The following is a 17657-nucleotide window of genomic DNA, read 5'->3' on the forward strand; positions in this document are numbered from 1 at the left end:
ATAGGGGAGTAAGTGGAGGCAATAAATAGACAGGAGAGGATGAATGAGGTAGCCCCTTCCTTTGCACCCGAGCCAGGATGAAAAACCCAGGAGTCCCAGCCATTCTCGCTGTGTTAAAAACAGCTCCCCCCTCCCCTCTACACTGCTCCCTGGAATTAAAAACCCTCTCCCAAACCCACAGCTTAGACCCCAGGTTCAGCTACTATGTAAGAGGACTCAGAAAACAAGGTGTGGTTTCTGTACCCAGCAGCCAGAGTCAGTGACTCCTGGGTCCCTGTCATCTGTCTCCTCCATAACAGTCCAGAGTGTTTATGAACAAGATAAACACCTCCGACCCCCCATCTCCATTCAATTGCTGGTAGCAGTGGCGCGGGTGCTAGAGAAGGAGTTTGTTCAATCAACTGGACAGTTCCTTTTCCAACCACTTTCTCCAGTGACTCAAAAAATAAAAAAATAAAAAAATCCTATCAATTAACAACCCCCTCTTTGTGTGTGTGTGTGTGTGTGTGTGTGTGTGTGTGTGTACTGGCTTCGGTTCTCCTTTTCTTGAATCTTTTCTGTTTTATTGTCAGATAACCTGGACTGACAGATTCAAGAGCTCCACAAGTCAGAGGTGCTTCGAGGATGTACACCCTGAATCAGTCTACTACAGATAAGACCTTGGGATTTTCTGGAAAGAACACTGACCAAGGCATATCCAGATTTCCACTTCTGATACACAACTGTTGCCTTTGACCAAGTCCCCTGCCTCTGGGAAACATAGGCTTCTTGTCTAGAAAATGAAGTGTTTTGGCTAGGCGTCTTTTTAGCTGCAAGACCATACGAATCTGCTCCGTTAAGTGTGGCTCCAGGATGCTGGGAGATACTGAATAGAGGCTGGCAGCCTGAGTGCTCAGAGACTTCCCAGATGCCATTTGACATGTTAAATTCACTATGCTAGGGATGTGGGCCTAAATTTTGTAGGACCCAATGCTGCATTTTGGAAATGTATGGGTCAGTAAGGTTCCCAATTTACTGAAGGTCATCACAGATTCTAATTTACCGTAAAAAGCTACCTCTCACCTAGATTGAAGTTTTATGTGTCCCTCAGGACCGTGTCAATGTGTAAGTTACACAGTGACATAACCGAATGAGAGAACTTGTATCTTTAATGGCATCTGGCCATCCCCGGTAGGATGCCAATGAATCCAAAAACTCTCCTGGCAACAACTCTCTGCCCCACCTCTACGAGCAGGGAAGCTTTGCCAACGCTCTAGAAGTCCTCCAAGTCTGCTGGCTGGAGTTCTCTTTCCAGGATGGTACTCAGAACAGCTCTGCCCACATGGGCCTCGGGGACTGGCCCTTTACTAGGCTTCCATTGATGAACTTCTTAAGGTTTAATGCATCTTTTAAACACATTGTTCCCATTTTAGGTTACAGGCAGGCCTTGCTGACAGGAAGCCGTTTCTTCTCTTTCAGGAGCTTCTGCACACACTGCACTGACATTTATTAGCTTCTCAGAAGTACAGTACCTGTCAGCCAGGGTGGTAGCATAAGCCTGGAGCCCAGCTAACCAGGAAGCTGAGACAATTTCCGTGACTACAGAACCAGTTTAAGGGAGTCTTAGACCCTGTATCAAACTAAAAGATACAGAGAGGCCCAGGGATCCAATCCCCAGTACTGCAAGCAAATTAAAAGGGAAAACAGATTTCTTTTTAAATCCTAAGGGAAGACTTAAATCAAGTACTTCATCACCTCCTCTTCCCCAGTCCCCTGGACAGGGTTTGTCAACATTGTTTCTTCAGGCCTTCAGGCTCTGTAGGGTGGGGGTGGGGCACTCCTGGCTTCCACTTAGGCATTTCCTTGTCCACATCAGGCAGCCTCACAACTTTGCTATGGTTCTGTTGGGTGAGCCTCACATTTACATCTCTAATCCAAACCTGCCTCCTCCTGCCTAGTCAACATATACTACCTTGATGCCTGACTAACATGTCAACTAGGGCAGCTCATATTCCCCAGCAAAGAGCCCACAGCATCCTCCCTTACCTCAACGTTGTTTTGAAGGTTTCCATGGTCACCAATGAAAGAGCTGAAAAGCACTAAAACCTCTGGGAGCCCCACAACCTGACTCAAATCTCAGCCAGTCTTCCCACAGCCTTAGTGCTACAACCATCCCTCTGACAGCCAAAGTCTAGCCAGAAGCATGGCAACCTCATAATTCCAGCATTCTACTGACAGGCAGGAAGACAAGGGAGGTTGAGGGCCAGTTAAGGTCCCAGGGTTAAGATTAGGGAGAGCTAGATCTTTTTAATTCTGGCTCGTTCGAGGAACTCACTATGTAGGCCAGGCTGGTCTTAAACTCAAAGATCCACCTGCCTCTGCTGGGGTCAAAGGCATGCACCACCATGCCTGGCTAGTAAGATCACCTTACCACCAAAAGACTACAGACATCACTATTTTCCGAAGGAAGTCTTCCTGAACATTCAGACCAAGTTAGATGTTCTGACAGTAACACTTGCTGCGTTCACCCTGGTCATCAGCAGAGAGTGGAAATCGTTTGGACGAACCAAGAATGTGAATAAAGTTAGGAATAAGATATAAACATCATCCGCTAAAATGAAGTTGCTCTCCTCACTCGTCTAGCAATTATTAAGACATTCACATGGCTCCAAATAAAAGCCATGGCTAACAACACTCAAGAGGTGAAGCTTCCCCCGAGCATGGTGGCACTTCAATCCCAGCAGAGGCAGACCTCTGAGTTCATGGCTAGCCTGGTCTACCTAGAGAATTCCAGGAGAGCCAAGGCTACAAAGACCGGCTCCAAAAAAAGTGGCACAAAGTTTCCCTCCATATTTTAACACTTTTCACTAGTTGGTTATCTATTTTTAAATATAAACAAACACACATACATATATGCACCACCTCCTAGATAAGGTAGCAAATCATATATATGGGTGGATACACACACACACACACGCTATATATATATTTCGTGTATTATGACCTACATTGTTTCACGAGACGTACGAGACGTATCATCCTTTCCCCTCTGGTGTCAAGGACGGAACCCAGAACAAGAGCCCAGGATGCACTACTGCTGAGCTGCACTCCCAGCTCCTTGGTTGTTGCAAAGCTGTACAGAGCTCCAGTGTGTAGACTTCCCAGTTCATCCAACCAGACCCTCAATGACAGACACTTTCAGCCAACCACACAGTGCCACAGTGGACACTTGTGTTACTGTTTGCTAACATATCACCGGACATTTTATTCCTGTTGTTCATGCCCCAGTGTTATAACAGAAGATAAGCTCTACTCCAAGTGCAGCTGTCTGGCGGTAAGGCACAGCACCTTGACAACACTATAACTGCGTACAATGTAAACACCATCCCTCTTTCATACCACTCCTCCCGCAAACCCCGACTTCTAAAAGTTACTTCGCCAGAGAACAAACAAGAAGCATAGTTTTATTTTTCTCTATACATGTGTAAAGAAATTAGGACCAACATTTTAAAATAAAAATGAAGAAAAATCCCCTGTGGAAAACACGACATTGGAATGGGGACAGAGCTGCTGACAGGGGTCAGCACATTAGCCCTGACGAGCTACAGCATCTCTGATTGGTCCGAGAAATGAAGACACAGGGAGGATAAAAGAAGGAGACAAAGGATGACCATTTACTGAGGAAGTGGGCCCCGAAGTGGACCACGAGGGGGAACTGGGGGCCGTGGAGTGGGTCTGGGTGGAGGGAGGGGTCCCCGCTGGTAGCCATAGGGAGGGGGTCTCGGAGGACCGGTGTATCCATGAGGGGGCATCAATGGAGGAGGCCCACGCATACCGTGTGGAGGCATGGGACCTGGGTGACCTACAGGAAGAAAAAGAAAAGTTAACCAAAATGAAAACAGAAAGCAGCTAATGTTGAGATTAGTAGGGATGAGAACAGAAATGTGGGAAGTTAGAGAAAGGTCACAGGACAGGGTGATGGGCAAAGAAAGCTGTAAGCACACATGCAGGACCAACAGCTTGACGGCACATGCCTCTATAACCCCAGCACTTGGGAAACTAAGACAGGAACAGGAGTCACCTGGGGTACAGGCTGTCTGTCTGTCTCTCGCACACACACACACACACACACACACACACACACACACACACGCACACAAAGAAGAAAGGAGCTAGCGCCCACTCACCCATGGGAGATCCAAAAGGAGGCCCTCGGGGAGGCATGCCCATCGGAGGTGGTCCAGGATGAGGCATTCCAGGGGGTGGTCGGGGTGGTGGCTGCCCTCCAGAGCCTGGAGGCCCAGCATGGGGGTGTCCTAGGCCATGGGGGCCATGGTGGGCCAGCTGCATCTGGGACATCCCTATGAAAATAAAAACACAGGGACACAGGAGACAAAAGGAAACCAGGGCAAAGAAAACAAGAGAACAAAATAACGATGGTGAGATGGTGACAGAGAGGACGCAAGCAAAGTGACACTGCTCTTACCCCTTCCTACAGTAAAACTCAGCCAGTTCTACACCATCTCCATTTTCCTTCCATGATTTTTTTTTTCAATCAATCTTTGTCTGAAGGTGACTGACAGCAGTGGCTAAAGTAGTCATGCTGCTAATATACCTCCAAGTTTATTTAGCACATCAGAAATATCTTTTTTCTTGATGTGAAGAAAAAAGACAATGAAATGTGCTCTCATTTTCCTTCTCTGACTTAAGCTTAGAAGTGATGACAGCCAAGTATAAGACAAGCAGAACTTGGCTCTGTGTGTGAGAGGACTTGGTGGCAGATAGATGCTGGGACAGAGGCCTAATTCTAAGGCCAGTAAGAACTCCTTAGGAAGATCAGGCCTGATAGCGCACACCGTATTGCCCAGCATGCTAATGGTAAAGGCAGAAGTACCTAGCAAAGTTGAGACCAGTCTGGGGTACATGAGACTGGTTAAAAAAAAATAAATAAATTATGAGAAAAGAAAAGAAAATTTTAGTCTACCTTGGTAGTGCACACTTTTAATTCCAGCATTTAGGGAGGCAGAAGCATGTGGATCTATGTGACTTTAAGCTGGCTTGGTCTACAGAGAGTTGGAGGCCCACCAGGACTACACTGTAAACCCCACCCATCCAAAAGAGGAGTCCTTAAGAAGACAAGAGTAGGTGTCAAGAGAAGGTTTGACATGTGCAAACACCAAACACTGACCATGATAAAGCCCGAAAGCTCAGCCACCAGGAGGACCTGAACACTGGGCAGGGACAGTGAGCCCAGGTAGAAGAATTTTAAGGACATGTCTATGAATACCTTGGAAAACTTACTCAGTGAAAGTAGATCAGATACAGAGACCTGAGTCACAGTGGCAGGAAGATTCCTACAGGAAGTGACGTGCAGTGCAGTCTAGAGCACTGGCTTGTGGCAAACAATAAAAACATAAGCTAGACTTGCTATGTAAAGTGGAAGACTGAACAGACAAACCCCCAGAGTTGTGGACTGGGCTCCTACAAGTGAGAGCTATTGAAGATGGTGTTGGAAAGAGAAAAGTAAACTGTGGGTTGAGCAGCAGCCTTTTCTAGTCTACCAAGAACCTCAGACCAGAGACCCAGAATAAATCATAACCTTCACATTTAACACTACAGATAAACACAGAAAAGAGAACCAAGCACGGAATCTACACATACATAAAAAAGGAATTGATCCAGGTTGCTAAAGTTGACATTAGAAAATCTAAAAATACATATGCCTTTAATCCCAGTACTTGGGAGGCAGAGGCAGGAGGATCCCTGAGTTTAAGGGTAGCCTGGTCTACAGAGGGAGTTCCAGGACAGCAAGGTTTACACAGAGAAACCCTGTCTTGAAAAACCAAAAGCAGAAATGTCTTCTAGATTTGGCAACCTTTGAAGCAGAGGAGAGGTTGAGAGCTTTTGCCAAGCACAAGCTATTCTTCAGAGACTATAGGTAGAGATAACACAGGAGCACACCAACATGTACAAAGTATTGTTTGTTTTCTGAAGAAAAGGACTCTGGACTATTTCCACCCAAGACAAAGAGCACCGGGAGAAGCAATACAAAGGCCCCTCTACAAGCTCAGCGCACTTACCTGGATGGGGCATCCCACCTGGTGGGAATGGATGAGGATGTGAATGTCCATGACCAGGATGTCCAGCCCCTGGAGTTCCTGCTGCTGGGGGACCATGTCCTCCAGCCCCAGGTGGCATAGGTGGTGGGGGCATTGCTGGGGGTATCCCAGGAGGAAGGGCCCCAGGAGGTGGCACTGGAGGTGGGAACGAACCAGGAGGTGGCATTCCTGTTTAAGAAATGAAGGACAGTTAGTGGTAGCGGACAGAATGTCTTTCCCAGCATGCTACACTTCAGCTTCCTAAGGACATGCACCAACTTCTTCCCTCCCACCAGCATCCTCACTCCTCCCTCACTGCCCACTGACTTCACAGCTTACTCTTCCAGGGCGTCCTCTGCCCCCTGACCTCCCTCCCATGGGCCTCACTGGCATAGTCTGAACTACAAGCTGTACCTGGTGGAGGAAGCCCAGAACCCAGGGATGAAACCACAGGATTGGGGGCAGAGGGCGGAGGGGGTGCATCGGCAAACAGCTGATGAGGGCGGTCAGCCTGAGACAGCGGGTTCTGGGCTGCCAGAAGTCGTTCAGCTGCTGAGCCATGTCGTTCACCCTTAGAGTCCTTCTTGAAGGCATAAGACACAGTGATAGGGCGGTTACACAGGTACTGCCCATTCATGGCCTCAATTGCTGCATCTGAAGCATCAAATGAAGCAAAATTAATGAAGGCGTAACCCTTGGAGTTGCCTGTGTCAGGGTCCCGCATAATCTTGGGGGTCTGTAAGATGACTCCAAAGGCGCTAAAAGTATCGTAAAGCAACTTTTCATCAATTTCTGGGTCCAGATTTCCGATGAAAATGTTGGCTCCTACATCCAGGTTTTTGTTGTGAGCCGAGGCTTTGTTCACCCGTATTGGCTTCCCATAGAGTTTGATCATGTTCATAATCTTAATGGCATAGTCAGCATCTTCCTCACTCAAGAATTCAACAAAGCCATAGCCTAGGAAACCAATGAAAAAAGACCACTCAGGTGAAGAGATTCAAAATCAAACATTAACTCACCAGTCTGCAAACACAAAGAACAAAGCAGGTAAGGCTGGGTGGGGGCTCATGCTTCTAATGCCACCATGCTGGAGCAGAGGTGGAGCCCTGAGTTTGAGGCCAGCCTGGTCTACAGAGCAAGTTCCAGGACAGCCAAGGACTACACAGAGAACCACTGTCTCGAAAATAAAACAATAAAAAGAACATGACAGAAGAATAATCTTACTTCACTTGAGAATGGTTCCAGTAACTCGTGCTAAGAGAAACTATTCCAAAAACTGAACTGAAGCTTAAGGGGGAAAAAAACCTTTAGGTTGCTCATTCCAAAGTAGTTGTGACTGGAGTTGTGACTCTTCAGGGGCCGTTAACGCTATACAGGGTTAATTCTCGCCATGTACTCACCTTGGTGCTGGCCAGTGACTCTATCCTTTGGCATGTGGGTGTTGACCACTGGCCCTGCCTGGAGAAAGAGCTCCCATAGCAGTGGCTCGCTCACTTTCTCGTCTAGACCTCCCACGTACACCGTGGCATCTAAAGGGAAGAAGCAGGAGGTAAGGAGAGGGTCAAGAGTGAAAAGTAAAATAAAAACCAAAAACGTTAACTAAAGTCCCGAAATTCCCTCAGCTTCCACAGTCTAGAAAAATCCGCTACGTCTAATTTGGCATTCTTGCTGATCCTGTATTTCCGGAGAATTTTGTCTTCTTGGTAGAAGAGTATTTAAGGAGAATGGATCTAGAAGCATCACTCCTCATAGGCCTGGGCCTCCACCCGGCCTCGAGGCGAGCCAGGCGCCCAGAGGTCGGTCTCACATCAGAGGGATCTCGTCTCCCACCCAAGCAGAAATGCTTCTGGCATTAATCAGCTCTCCACCTCCCTGTCCCTATCTTGGTCTCTTTTCTCCCAATTACCCTGATTCCGTTCGGAGATCGGTCCAGCAGCCATGGCGAAAGGGCTCCCGCCGTCTCTAAGCAGCAGCACCGCCCCCCTGACCTCAGTTTCTACTTCCACTTCCGGGCCAAGGCTCACATTGGGCGGGGCCGGCGACAAGGGAGGAGCCGGAAGCGATCGCGGCCATCTTAGGAGTCGGATTCGTGTCTGACAGAAGGGAAAGGTGCTCTGGAGCTGCCGCAGCAGTCGGGGTGGAACAGAAGTGAATCAGCCGGTTTTGATACAGTTAACTAAAGCCCTGAATGCTTCCAGACTGTTAGGGCATCACACTGCACCCCAAGCGCAAATTGAAATGCTAAACCAAGCTTTGTATGTTCTGTGACGCAGAGACGTGTGCTAGGCAAAGTCCCGCCATATCCAGGGCCAGGACTGCCTTTGAAAACAGCCTATTATTAATTTGGTCCACAACGCTCGTGCAGATTCACCCTCGGCCTAGGCTTGAGCTCGAGGTATTTTGGTTTCCCGTAAGTGTCAGAGCTCCTCCAATCTTGGGAAATTTGAGACACAAAACCGAGGGTGCTCACAGGCAGGTATTGAAGCTTTAAGAGGCAGGTGTGGATCTCTGAGCTAAGGGCTAGCCAGATCTACAGAACGAGATCCAGGACAGCCATGGCCACACAGAAAAATCTGTCTCGAAAAAAAAAAAAAAAATTCCAGGCTAGCCTGATATACAGAGAGACCTTGTTTCAAAAAAGATGTGTGTGCGTATGTGTGTGTGTGTGGGGGGGGCTTTCCCCATATTTCATGTGCATTCTGCCCAGCCCCGCCTGACTTGGATCCTTTATTTCCTTACAATAATAAGGGTGCTTTTCTCAGTTCACACTACCCCACAACCACCACCGCTTTGCTGAGATCTTCATTCAATACAAGAAAATACCAGCAATGTGTAGAAATACTGTGCTTTAATGAACTCCTTAAATGGAAATGCTGCTACAAAAATATACAGTGGGAGGAGGAGGTGTCTCCCTTATTCACCTCATTCCCACAGAAGACTAAGAAAAGATTTCAATGTAGTGTTGAGGGGTTGAGAATGAGGTCTCTAGGACACCTTGCTGGGGCTGATGAAAAGGGTCTCTGATATCATACTTTTGACAACCATCCAAATGGCACAGAATTGCCTCGAAAAAAGGCAATCATTCTGAATTGGTTTTGTTTCTTATTTTTCAAATCACAAGAAACAAAAATAGCTCCAGGAACCAAACAAGACAGGAGAGCTGGAGGTTGGTAGCACCATTTACAGAAACTGGCCTACAAAGTGAGCTTTACAGACTGGAATGCCAAACCCGAAGCACCAAGGTCAGATATAAACATCAGCAGAAACAAACCCCTGCCCTCTGCCCTGCCTTTGAGATGGCTAGCAGTTTCAGCAGATCTGAGAAAGGATAGTATTTGGATCTCTTTTCTTGCTGTGGTCCTCCGGAGATATTCTTGGTGTCCATTTTCTTAATAGTTCCTGAAGATGAGACAGCTCATCTTGAAGGCCAGAGATTGTGAGAGCTGAAGAGCCTATCTGGGGAGAGGCAAAGGAAGGTGCAAAGAGAGATTGTCACAGGTCTAGTTCCTTTTTTTTTTTTTTTTTTTTTTTTTTTTTTTTCGGGTTTGTCTGTTTTTATTTTCAAGACTGGGGTTTCTCTGTGTAGCCCTGGCTATCCTAGAACTAACTCTGTAGACCAGGCTGGTCTCAAACCCAGTTGCCCCTGCCTCCTGAGAGCTAGGATTAAAGGTGTGTCCGCAACTCCCTGGCTAGTTTTCTAGTAAGATCCTTGGTACTTTAAAGTCTTAAATGTTCTTTCCCCTTCTAATAGTGCTCTAGATTCTACGTGCTCCAAAGTCACAGGCAGTTCCCACCGCCTGCCATCCCAAGGGGACCCGATTTGATAAATGGAATACTACTCCCCAATTACTCCAGCCCTTTGGCTTCTCAGCTCTTTCTCCCCCATCCAATCTGTCTTCCCTTCTCACCTGGACCTCCGGCCTTCCCCTCAGGTAACAGCGTTTCCAGAACCTGATCTGTGGTCCCAAATATCCAGGCAGCAGTAGCCCAGGAGGTAAAGGGCAGGCTCCCCAATGTGAGGGGAGCCCCCATTCCTGGTCAGCTAGGCTTTCAGAGGATCTAGCCGGTCGAGGGAGCCAATGAGAAGAGACTGTCAGCAAGGAAGTGCTGTCTTGCCAAGGACAGAGCTGATTCAGGGGGGTCAGGGCCCCTCTGGAGAACAGCCACATAGAACTGGGGGATCCAGGAACCATGAGGCTTGGCTAAAAAAGAAGAAGTCAACAGACAACTAGAGAACAACCTCTCTCTGAAGTGGGAAGGGGTACCTGGCTGCCGGACTCACTGTGCCAGTGCCAGACTGCAGCCCTCTCGTCTGACCTCCCTGCTCATCAGGCTTTCGCAGGCCCATTAGGTTGATTTTAGAGAAACATGATATGTGGACATGAACCAAGAAGACAAACAGATGAAGACCCAAAGAACGCTCTCCTGCTCTAGAGCATGTCTTCTGAAGGCAGGCTGCAAGTGACAGCAATTAAAGATAGTGGTATCTTTCTCTGAGGGGTTCGGATATCCTATCATTCTCATCTAGTAGCGACCGGGAACCTGAGAGAGTCAAGGGAGTTGAAGTGTAGATACCTTACCTGCTGTCTAGGGAGCCCGCTGTCTGGGCAATGTTCCGGATCGTAGCCAGGATTAAGGAACTGTGATATCTGTTCCTTGCTGTAGCGTAAATCCCAGTCCCAGACGGACAGATGTAAATTAGCCGGGCTTCCAGCTAGGGGCTGGGAGTACTCGGGGGTGTAAACTTGTGTATACAAGTTGAACTAAACAGGAAGCAAAGAAACGGGTGATTTGAGTTCAGGATTGGTTTGGTGGATAAAAGTGCTTGCCTTGTGAGGGTGAGGACCTGAGTCTGAATTCCCAGAACATACACAAAGCCAGACACACAGCTCAGGCTCTGCCATTGCAGTGCTGCTACAGGACGATGGGGGCAGAGACAGGAGAAGCCCCTGAGAAGCTCTTGGACCAGCTAGCCTGGAGTGTGCAGCAGACTGCAACAGTGACTGTCTCAGTAGGTGAAAGGTGAGGCCTGACACCTGTGGTTGACCTCTGACCTCCACGAGACTACTAGGACATGCACACACAAAGATATTTAAACAAGAATGGTTAAACCAGTGTGTGTCCCTGTCCCATATCTGGAACAAATTTTAAACCTCTTACCTCCTCTGTTTCTGGCATCACATACAAAACAAAAATCTGATCCTGAGAGTGAGCTCCCCCAGCCCTTCCACAAACCTCAGTTTTCCTAAATGAAGACCAAATTCCAAAAGTTTGAAATGCTCAAAAGAAAAAAATTAAAGAGGTCACTGACCTGTCCACTCTTCTTCCCGCGCTCCCACGGAGTGTTTCTCAGGAAGGTGAGGGTGTCTGGAACCCTGATGCTGTCATGAAGAGCAAGAAGGAAAAACTCGGAGAATTCAAATTCAGCTGGAAACTGCTGGAGAAGCTGCCAGGCACAGTCAAGGAAGAGAGGAAGCACCGGAGCCTGAGGAGAGAACACAGTCTGGAGTGTCTGCAGGCATCTGAAAAAGGGAAGAAGAGCGTCTGGAACCGGACACTAAAGAAGTCAGGGATTAAAATAGGAATTGAGAGTAGTAGGGGTTCAAGGCTGACTCACCTGAGTGTCCACTCAGCCCATTCACACGGAGTTCGAGTCCAGAGGTTAGATTATATCATTTTCTCACCCTCTTCCTTTAGTTATGACCCCACTCAAGACAAAGAGACCCTAAAGTGTCCTCACCTCCTCACTGGCCCCAGTTTCCCCAAGCCTGGTCAGGAAAGGGTGTCCAGCTGCCACCCACTCTCGTTGCACTAGTGACTGGAAACCAAACAATGTCCGGGCTTCCGGCGCCAAAAGCAGCTGGACGAGTGAAGAGAGGAGGCCATTGAAATCACGATCACCACGCTCTGGGTGACAAAGGAACAAAGAAGGGGGTCCAAGAAACTAGGGCAGGAGGGAATGAGATGAGGAAACACAGGAAGAGGTGGGAGGGGCACATAAAAGAAAATGGGGGGGGGAGGCAGGAGTGAGAGGGCACAATGAAGAGAAAACAAAGCTCAAATGATTTACTTGATAGACTTCACCTTCTAGAAACACTCAACATCAGAGAAAGCAGAGCCATACTTCCCAAACCAGCATGCCCAGTGCCCTTCCCACCCAGTCCTTATCCACTAATGAAAGGGGGGAGGACTAAAAACATTGTTAATTTAGAATAAAGGACAACTGCTAAGTAGGGGACGGAGTAGCTCTGAAGGATGAGCTGGCACTCCTGGTGCTTCCGACTAACAGGAATGCTAATATTAAAGGGGCACAAGGAAGTGCCCCCTTCCACAGTACCCAATCACAGGAAGGAAAAAAGATAAGGCAGGAAGGAGCTGACCTAAGGACCTCACCTTGAAGCACTACAGAACGGACCCGGGACGTCACTAGTACTGAGATGTCGCTGGCCTTTCGAAGACAAGACCTGGAAGGGCATGTGAGCAAGGGTTAAATTCGGAAGAGGGTTAAATTCCCAGTACCTGTCCCTCCTGCTAGGCAGCAGTAGTCACAGTCTTGGGAATCGGTGGATTTATGGAAGGCCATTGGGAAGCATAAGTCACAAGAAGGTTGGGGAAGTCGGATTATTAACTGTGATTAGAAGGCTGGGCATACCTGACGTAGTCCAACCACCGTGTTCCTTCCAAGGCTGAGAGCCATTTATCTTCAGCTACAGATGAGTCTAGCACAGAGGGAGCAAGAAAAACAAGGAGATCAGAACCCAGGATCTAGGTTTGTACCCAGATGTGTAGTGACAATTTGGGAATTTTGGTTTCTTTAAAAACACAAATATAGAGCTTTTCTTTTTAATCCGAGGTGTGGGGCTGCTTCAGACTTATCAGCAGCAGCTGACTCTGATTTATCTCGTGCTCTAGCAGAGACACAGTTCTGCCAGCTGCAGACAGTTTCTGTGATTGTGTGATGTCTGGAATTCTGGGAACCTTTCAGAGGGTATAAATGTTAGAGCCTCTAGAGGTTGGTTGCAGTTGTGGTCAGAGAAGAAACAAAAGGAAAGAAAATAGATTCTGGGATTCTCTCTCCTCTCTCCTCTCTCTCCCTCTCCCTCTCCCTCCCACCTCCCCTCTCCCCTCTCTTCTTTCTTTCCTGTCTAGTGATAGGGGCTGAAACTGGAGGGGGGGGGAATGAAGAGTGGGAAAGAGAAGAATCCATATAGTAGTAAGGACCTGCTACTCAGACGGGTTAAGAAGTCTGGTTAAGATGTGTGTGCTGTGTACTTTTAATCACAGCACTCAGAGGCAGACATATCTCTTGAGTTCAAGGCCAGCCTGGTGTATGTAGTAAGTTCCATGACAGCCAGGGCTACACAGAGAAGTCCCATTTTGAAAAAACAAACAAACAAACAAACAATTTCCAAACAGCAACAAACCCAAACAAAATCCCATCTACTTAACTTAAAAAAAAAAGTCTAGCACTTTCCTAAGACTGGATGTGAATTATGAATTAAGGCCTTGGGTTTGATCCTGAACATTTAAAAAAGGCTTTTATGAGTATACAATATTGTAAATAAAATGCATGGTACACCCAAGATGGGTAAAGTGAATTTCATAAAGCTTTTTACTTTCATTTTGTTTTGAGACAAGGTCTTGTACATAGCCCAGGCTGGCCCTAAACTCATTATGGCAATCCTCTTGGTTTTACTACCCAAATGCTATGATTATAGGTATGTGCCCCACACCTATATTCAGCCAATAAAGTTTTATTTTTAAAGTTGCAGAACAGGGTGTGGTAGTTCACACCTTTAATCCCAGACAAGAGGGAGCCAGGTGGATCTGAGAATTTGAGGTCAGCGTGGTCTACACAGTGAGCTCCAGGTCACTACATAGAGAGTCTATTTCAAAAAATAAAAACAAAAAAACAGTTGTGGGAAACAGGTTATTAGTAAGTCTGTAGGCAATGAGGATGGGATAGAAAAATGAAAACTCACTGGGCTAAAGGATCTACAATATAGAAAAGAGTAAACCAGATTGGGATTGAGGGTTCCAAGGTTATTCTCACCAGGCAGGCAAAGGGCCCTCAGTTTCAAGTGGGCAAGTTGGATATCAGCAAGACTAGGCATCTCATCCATGGTGTCTACCAAGACAACATCAGAGTGCCCAGCCTGTAGCATTAACTCCACTGCTCTGGAGGGAAGAAAAGAAGTCAGGAATAAGGGAAGGGGTCTTCTCAGAATACCTAGCCCTTGGGTCTCATCAAGACCCTCACCTGATGTCTTCTTTGTTCGGGTCACTGGCTATATAGAACCCTGCACATCGGAGAAGGTCACTGCCTCCCGGGTGGTGCCAGGACAGGCGCTTCAGATGGGTGAGAAGAGGGTCATTGTGAAAGAACTACATTTAAGCTACCTTTGCCCCCACAATGACCTCACAGCAAGCCCTCCCATCCCTTGTCCCCTGACCCTCTAGTTTCAGACTGACCGGTCCACGGCCCTGATGGAAATGTGAAAATGCTCTTCTGACCTCACTGTCCAGAATTCGATTAGGGACCCAGAAGTAACCTGAGAGACTGCAAAGTGAAGAGCGAAGTCACAACTTTGTTATAACAAGGAAGTTACTTTGGAAAGAGCATTCCAAGGGATCTCAGGTTTTGAAACCAGGAGTAACAGAGGCCAGAGCTTATGGGAAGTACTGGCTTTGGAGGATCAAGGAACTCTGGGAAGACTAGGAGGGCAGCAGGAGTCAGGGCAGCTTGAGCAGAGTCATCACCTGGTAGCAACATCGAACCTCTCATTGACCATGCTAACCCTCCAGCCTCTGGCCCCTTGCTTCTTCCGTTCTGTTTCCCAGTCTTCTAAAGTCTCCAAGAGAGGAATGGGTGGCTTTCTGGAGCCAGAAACCTTGCCTTGAGAAAGAGTGAGAAACAAAGGAAGAAGAAATATTTTGTCCAACTAGCCCCTCCCATGTCAGACTCACTTCCCATTTCCTAAAGCACCGTTGCTTACCAGCTTTGCTCAGGGTTATTCCTCTGTACTGCTGGACTTGACTGCTCTGAGCTCTGGCTTGAATGATGGCCATGGTTACCTGGGGAAGAGAGTATATCCTATCCTTTAGCCTCAAACCGAAGATGTACAAAGACTGAAACAGAGCATGTGTTTCTCTACTTACTGCCTTTATCACCAATATCAAAGAGCAGCTAAAACAGATGCTAGAGAAGGGGACCTCTACAAACAGTAGGTGCTGTGGTCAGAAGAACAAATCTAAAACCACAGACTCATTGACTATTAAGATGGGAATTAGTTAGGAATATTACCCAACTCTCCCATAGTTACTGCTGCTCATAACTGACAGTCAGACTAAAGTTCAGGCCCCTCCCCCTGATGAGACTGTCACTCTTCTCCTTGAGTGGAGTGAGGAATGGTGAGAGGTCCTGGAGCATGGAAGGAGCCCTGAGGTGTCAAGGTGAGAAGGGTTTTTCTAAGTAAAGTTCTTACCTGGAAGGCCTGAGGTGCCAGCCCTCCAGCCTCAAAACCAATTCTAAGCAGCCGGAAGTCTCTGCCGTGAATCAGAACCTCTTCCGGAATGAACTTAAGCTGAGACCCCGGACGGAGAAGCTGCACTCTGGACAAGCCACTCACTGAAGTCAAGAGTTAGGATTAAGTGTGGGATCATCCTGGAAGCATTTCCTCCACTCCATCCTTCCCTACCCCTCAATCTTCTGAAAACAGAAGGTGGGGGCTCAAATGCTCCTCTTACCAGACTTACCAGCCTCTAATCGCCCAATGTTGATCAGGGCAAAATCATATTCACTACTCAGTGGAGTATCCTAAAGGAATCACAAGACAGACATCTGACATCCATCCTTGTCCTGCCTCGATCCCTCTTCCCCTCCCCTGTAAAAGGCAGCTTCCTTAGAAATAATTCTACTGTTACTGATACATTCAAGATAAACAGAGCATTGCTATGTAACCTAGTCCAACCTGGAACTCTCATGGTCTTCCCATCTCAACCTCCCAACTGCTGGGAACACCATGCCCAGCTTCGGTATTTTCTATTACACTAGCTACCTCACCTGATTTCGCTGCCATCCACAAGGCTGGAAGGTCACTCTAAAGTTAGTGCAGATCAGAGTTCCAGGCAGTTCTAGTCCTGGCCCTTTCCTCCGGCCTGGTGCCCATGCTAGGATATGCTCCCCTAAAGGGGAGAAAGAGAAGCAAAGTTCTGTTCCCAATGCTGCCACAATTCTACATAGCTATTCGTCTCCATCCTTCTGGAATGTAAACTTGAAGGAAAAGAATAGACATTTTTTTAACCTCTAAAAACTCTGCATAGAACGTGGCACTATACACTCACTGGTCTTTGGATGGTTAATACGAAAAGTAACCAGGGTGAGAAAGTAGAAGGAACAATGGCCAGGCCTTGTGAGGCAGGAGAATGAGTCTCAGAAACACTTTGAGGAAAGGAATGAGGAGCGATCTTTGGTGAAAACAAAAAAAGGATGGGGTGGGAAGACTTAAGGAAATCTAGAGAGGTCAGATTATTACCTGGGAGGCAACCAGAGGCCAGGCAGCTGCCTAGCTGATGACTGCTAGGCTCCGGCATCCTGTTCCCTGGGTCAGACTTCGGTCCAGAGAACTGAGCAGGGGAGAGAGTTAATCTGGGACCTCCCAACCTCAGAATCGGGCAGTTCTTCAGTAGCTGCGTTTGGGGACCTGCATTGAGTTCATTTGTGTTCTCGTGTTCTCTCTCTCTCTCTCTCTCTCTCTCTCTCTCTCTCTCTCTCTCTCTCTCTCTCTCTCTCTCTCTCTCTCTCTCTCTCTCTCTCTCTCTGGGAAACTGAGATCACTGACTGCGGCTGGCAGACAAGGAGGGGCTGGTTAATGGATAATGAGACAACTCGAGACTGAAAAGGCAGACCAGCTCCATGACAGTTGATAAAACAGATACACTCTCCTCCTCTGGATCCTTTCCTTCCCGCTTATTTTTCACAGCATCCCATTCACACCCTCTTGCTAGCCAACCTCCCACTCCTTCTCCTTACCCCCAGCTCTGGCTCCTCCTTCTGGGGGGCAATGTTGAAACTCTGGCCCCGACCCCCCCACCACATTTCCCTGGCTCCATTCGGGACTGGAGCAGCTAAGGGTAGGAGTCTTCAAAGATGCTCGCTCTCTCTGGGGAGAGTCTAAATCCTAGAGCTGGGGAGAAAGGCTGGGGAGGACACAGGGGTAGCGGCACTTGGGATACCAGGAGCACAGTTTCCGGGGGTGGGGTGTGGGGGGGTCTTATTTGAAAGGTGTGTCCTGCCCAGACAGGGGAGGCTCTTTGGAAACTTCGGTGACTCTAAAAGAGAACAGGCAAGATGCCCAGCCCCTTAAAGGAGAACACGCACTTTTTTTTTTTTTTTTTTTTTTTTTTTTTTTTTTTTTTGAAAAGTAGAAAGAAAATGGAGGAGCTTAAGAAAGATCGGAGGAATGGGGGAATTGGGGAATACTCTTGATTCCCTTAACCCAAACCCACATTCTAGTCTCTTTCTGTCCGTGAATATTAGAGGGGAGCAGTAATGTAATTAAATGAAAACATTTTGGCCTA

General features: G+C 47.5%; 2 protein-coding genes and 1 non-coding gene across 3 annotated transcripts; all 3 read right to left on the reverse strand.

The window, feature by feature from the left end:
• Positions 1-3422: 3422 nt before the first annotated feature.
• On the reverse strand, positions 3423-8521 carry Sf3b4 (splicing factor 3b subunit 4). The gene is made up of 6 exons (XM_032897705.1): positions 7984-8521; positions 7478-7606; positions 6492-7034; positions 6060-6266; positions 4167-4340; positions 3423-3841 (listed from the first exon to the last, which is right to left on the reverse strand). The coding sequence occupies exons 1-6, from the start codon at positions 8015-8017 to the stop codon at positions 3654-3656; spliced, it is 1275 nt and encodes a 424-aa protein (XP_032753596.1). The 5' UTR covers positions 8018-8521; the 3' UTR covers positions 3423-3653.
• LOC116897512 lies at positions 4540-4666 on the reverse strand. Its single transcript, XR_004387531.1, has one exon. It is a non-coding gene; the product is annotated as a small nucleolar RNA SNORA19 (small nucleolar RNA).
• A 385-nt stretch (positions 8522-8906) lies between the features above and the next one.
• Mtmr11 (myotubularin related protein 11) lies at positions 8907-17336 on the reverse strand. Its single transcript, XM_032897706.1, has 17 exons — positions 17110-17336; positions 16613-16703; positions 16141-16262; positions 15834-15894; positions 15563-15705; positions 15074-15152; positions 14838-14973; positions 14550-14637; positions 14338-14426; positions 14131-14255; positions 12730-12796; positions 12471-12541; positions 11818-11984; positions 11389-11562; positions 10658-10840; positions 9986-10279; positions 8907-9533 (listed from the first exon to the last, which is right to left on the reverse strand). The coding sequence occupies exons 1-17, from the start codon at positions 17173-17175 to the stop codon at positions 9387-9389; spliced, it is 2103 nt and encodes a 700-aa protein (XP_032753597.1). The 5' UTR covers positions 17176-17336; the 3' UTR covers positions 8907-9386.
• Positions 17337-17657: the final 321 nt, after the last annotated feature.

Source organism: Rattus rattus, chromosome 3 (genome assembly GCF_011064425.1).
Source record: "Rattus rattus isolate New Zealand chromosome 3, Rrattus_CSIRO_v1, whole genome shotgun sequence".
Lineage (NCBI taxonomy): Eukaryota > Metazoa > Chordata > Mammalia > Rodentia > Muridae > Rattus > Rattus rattus.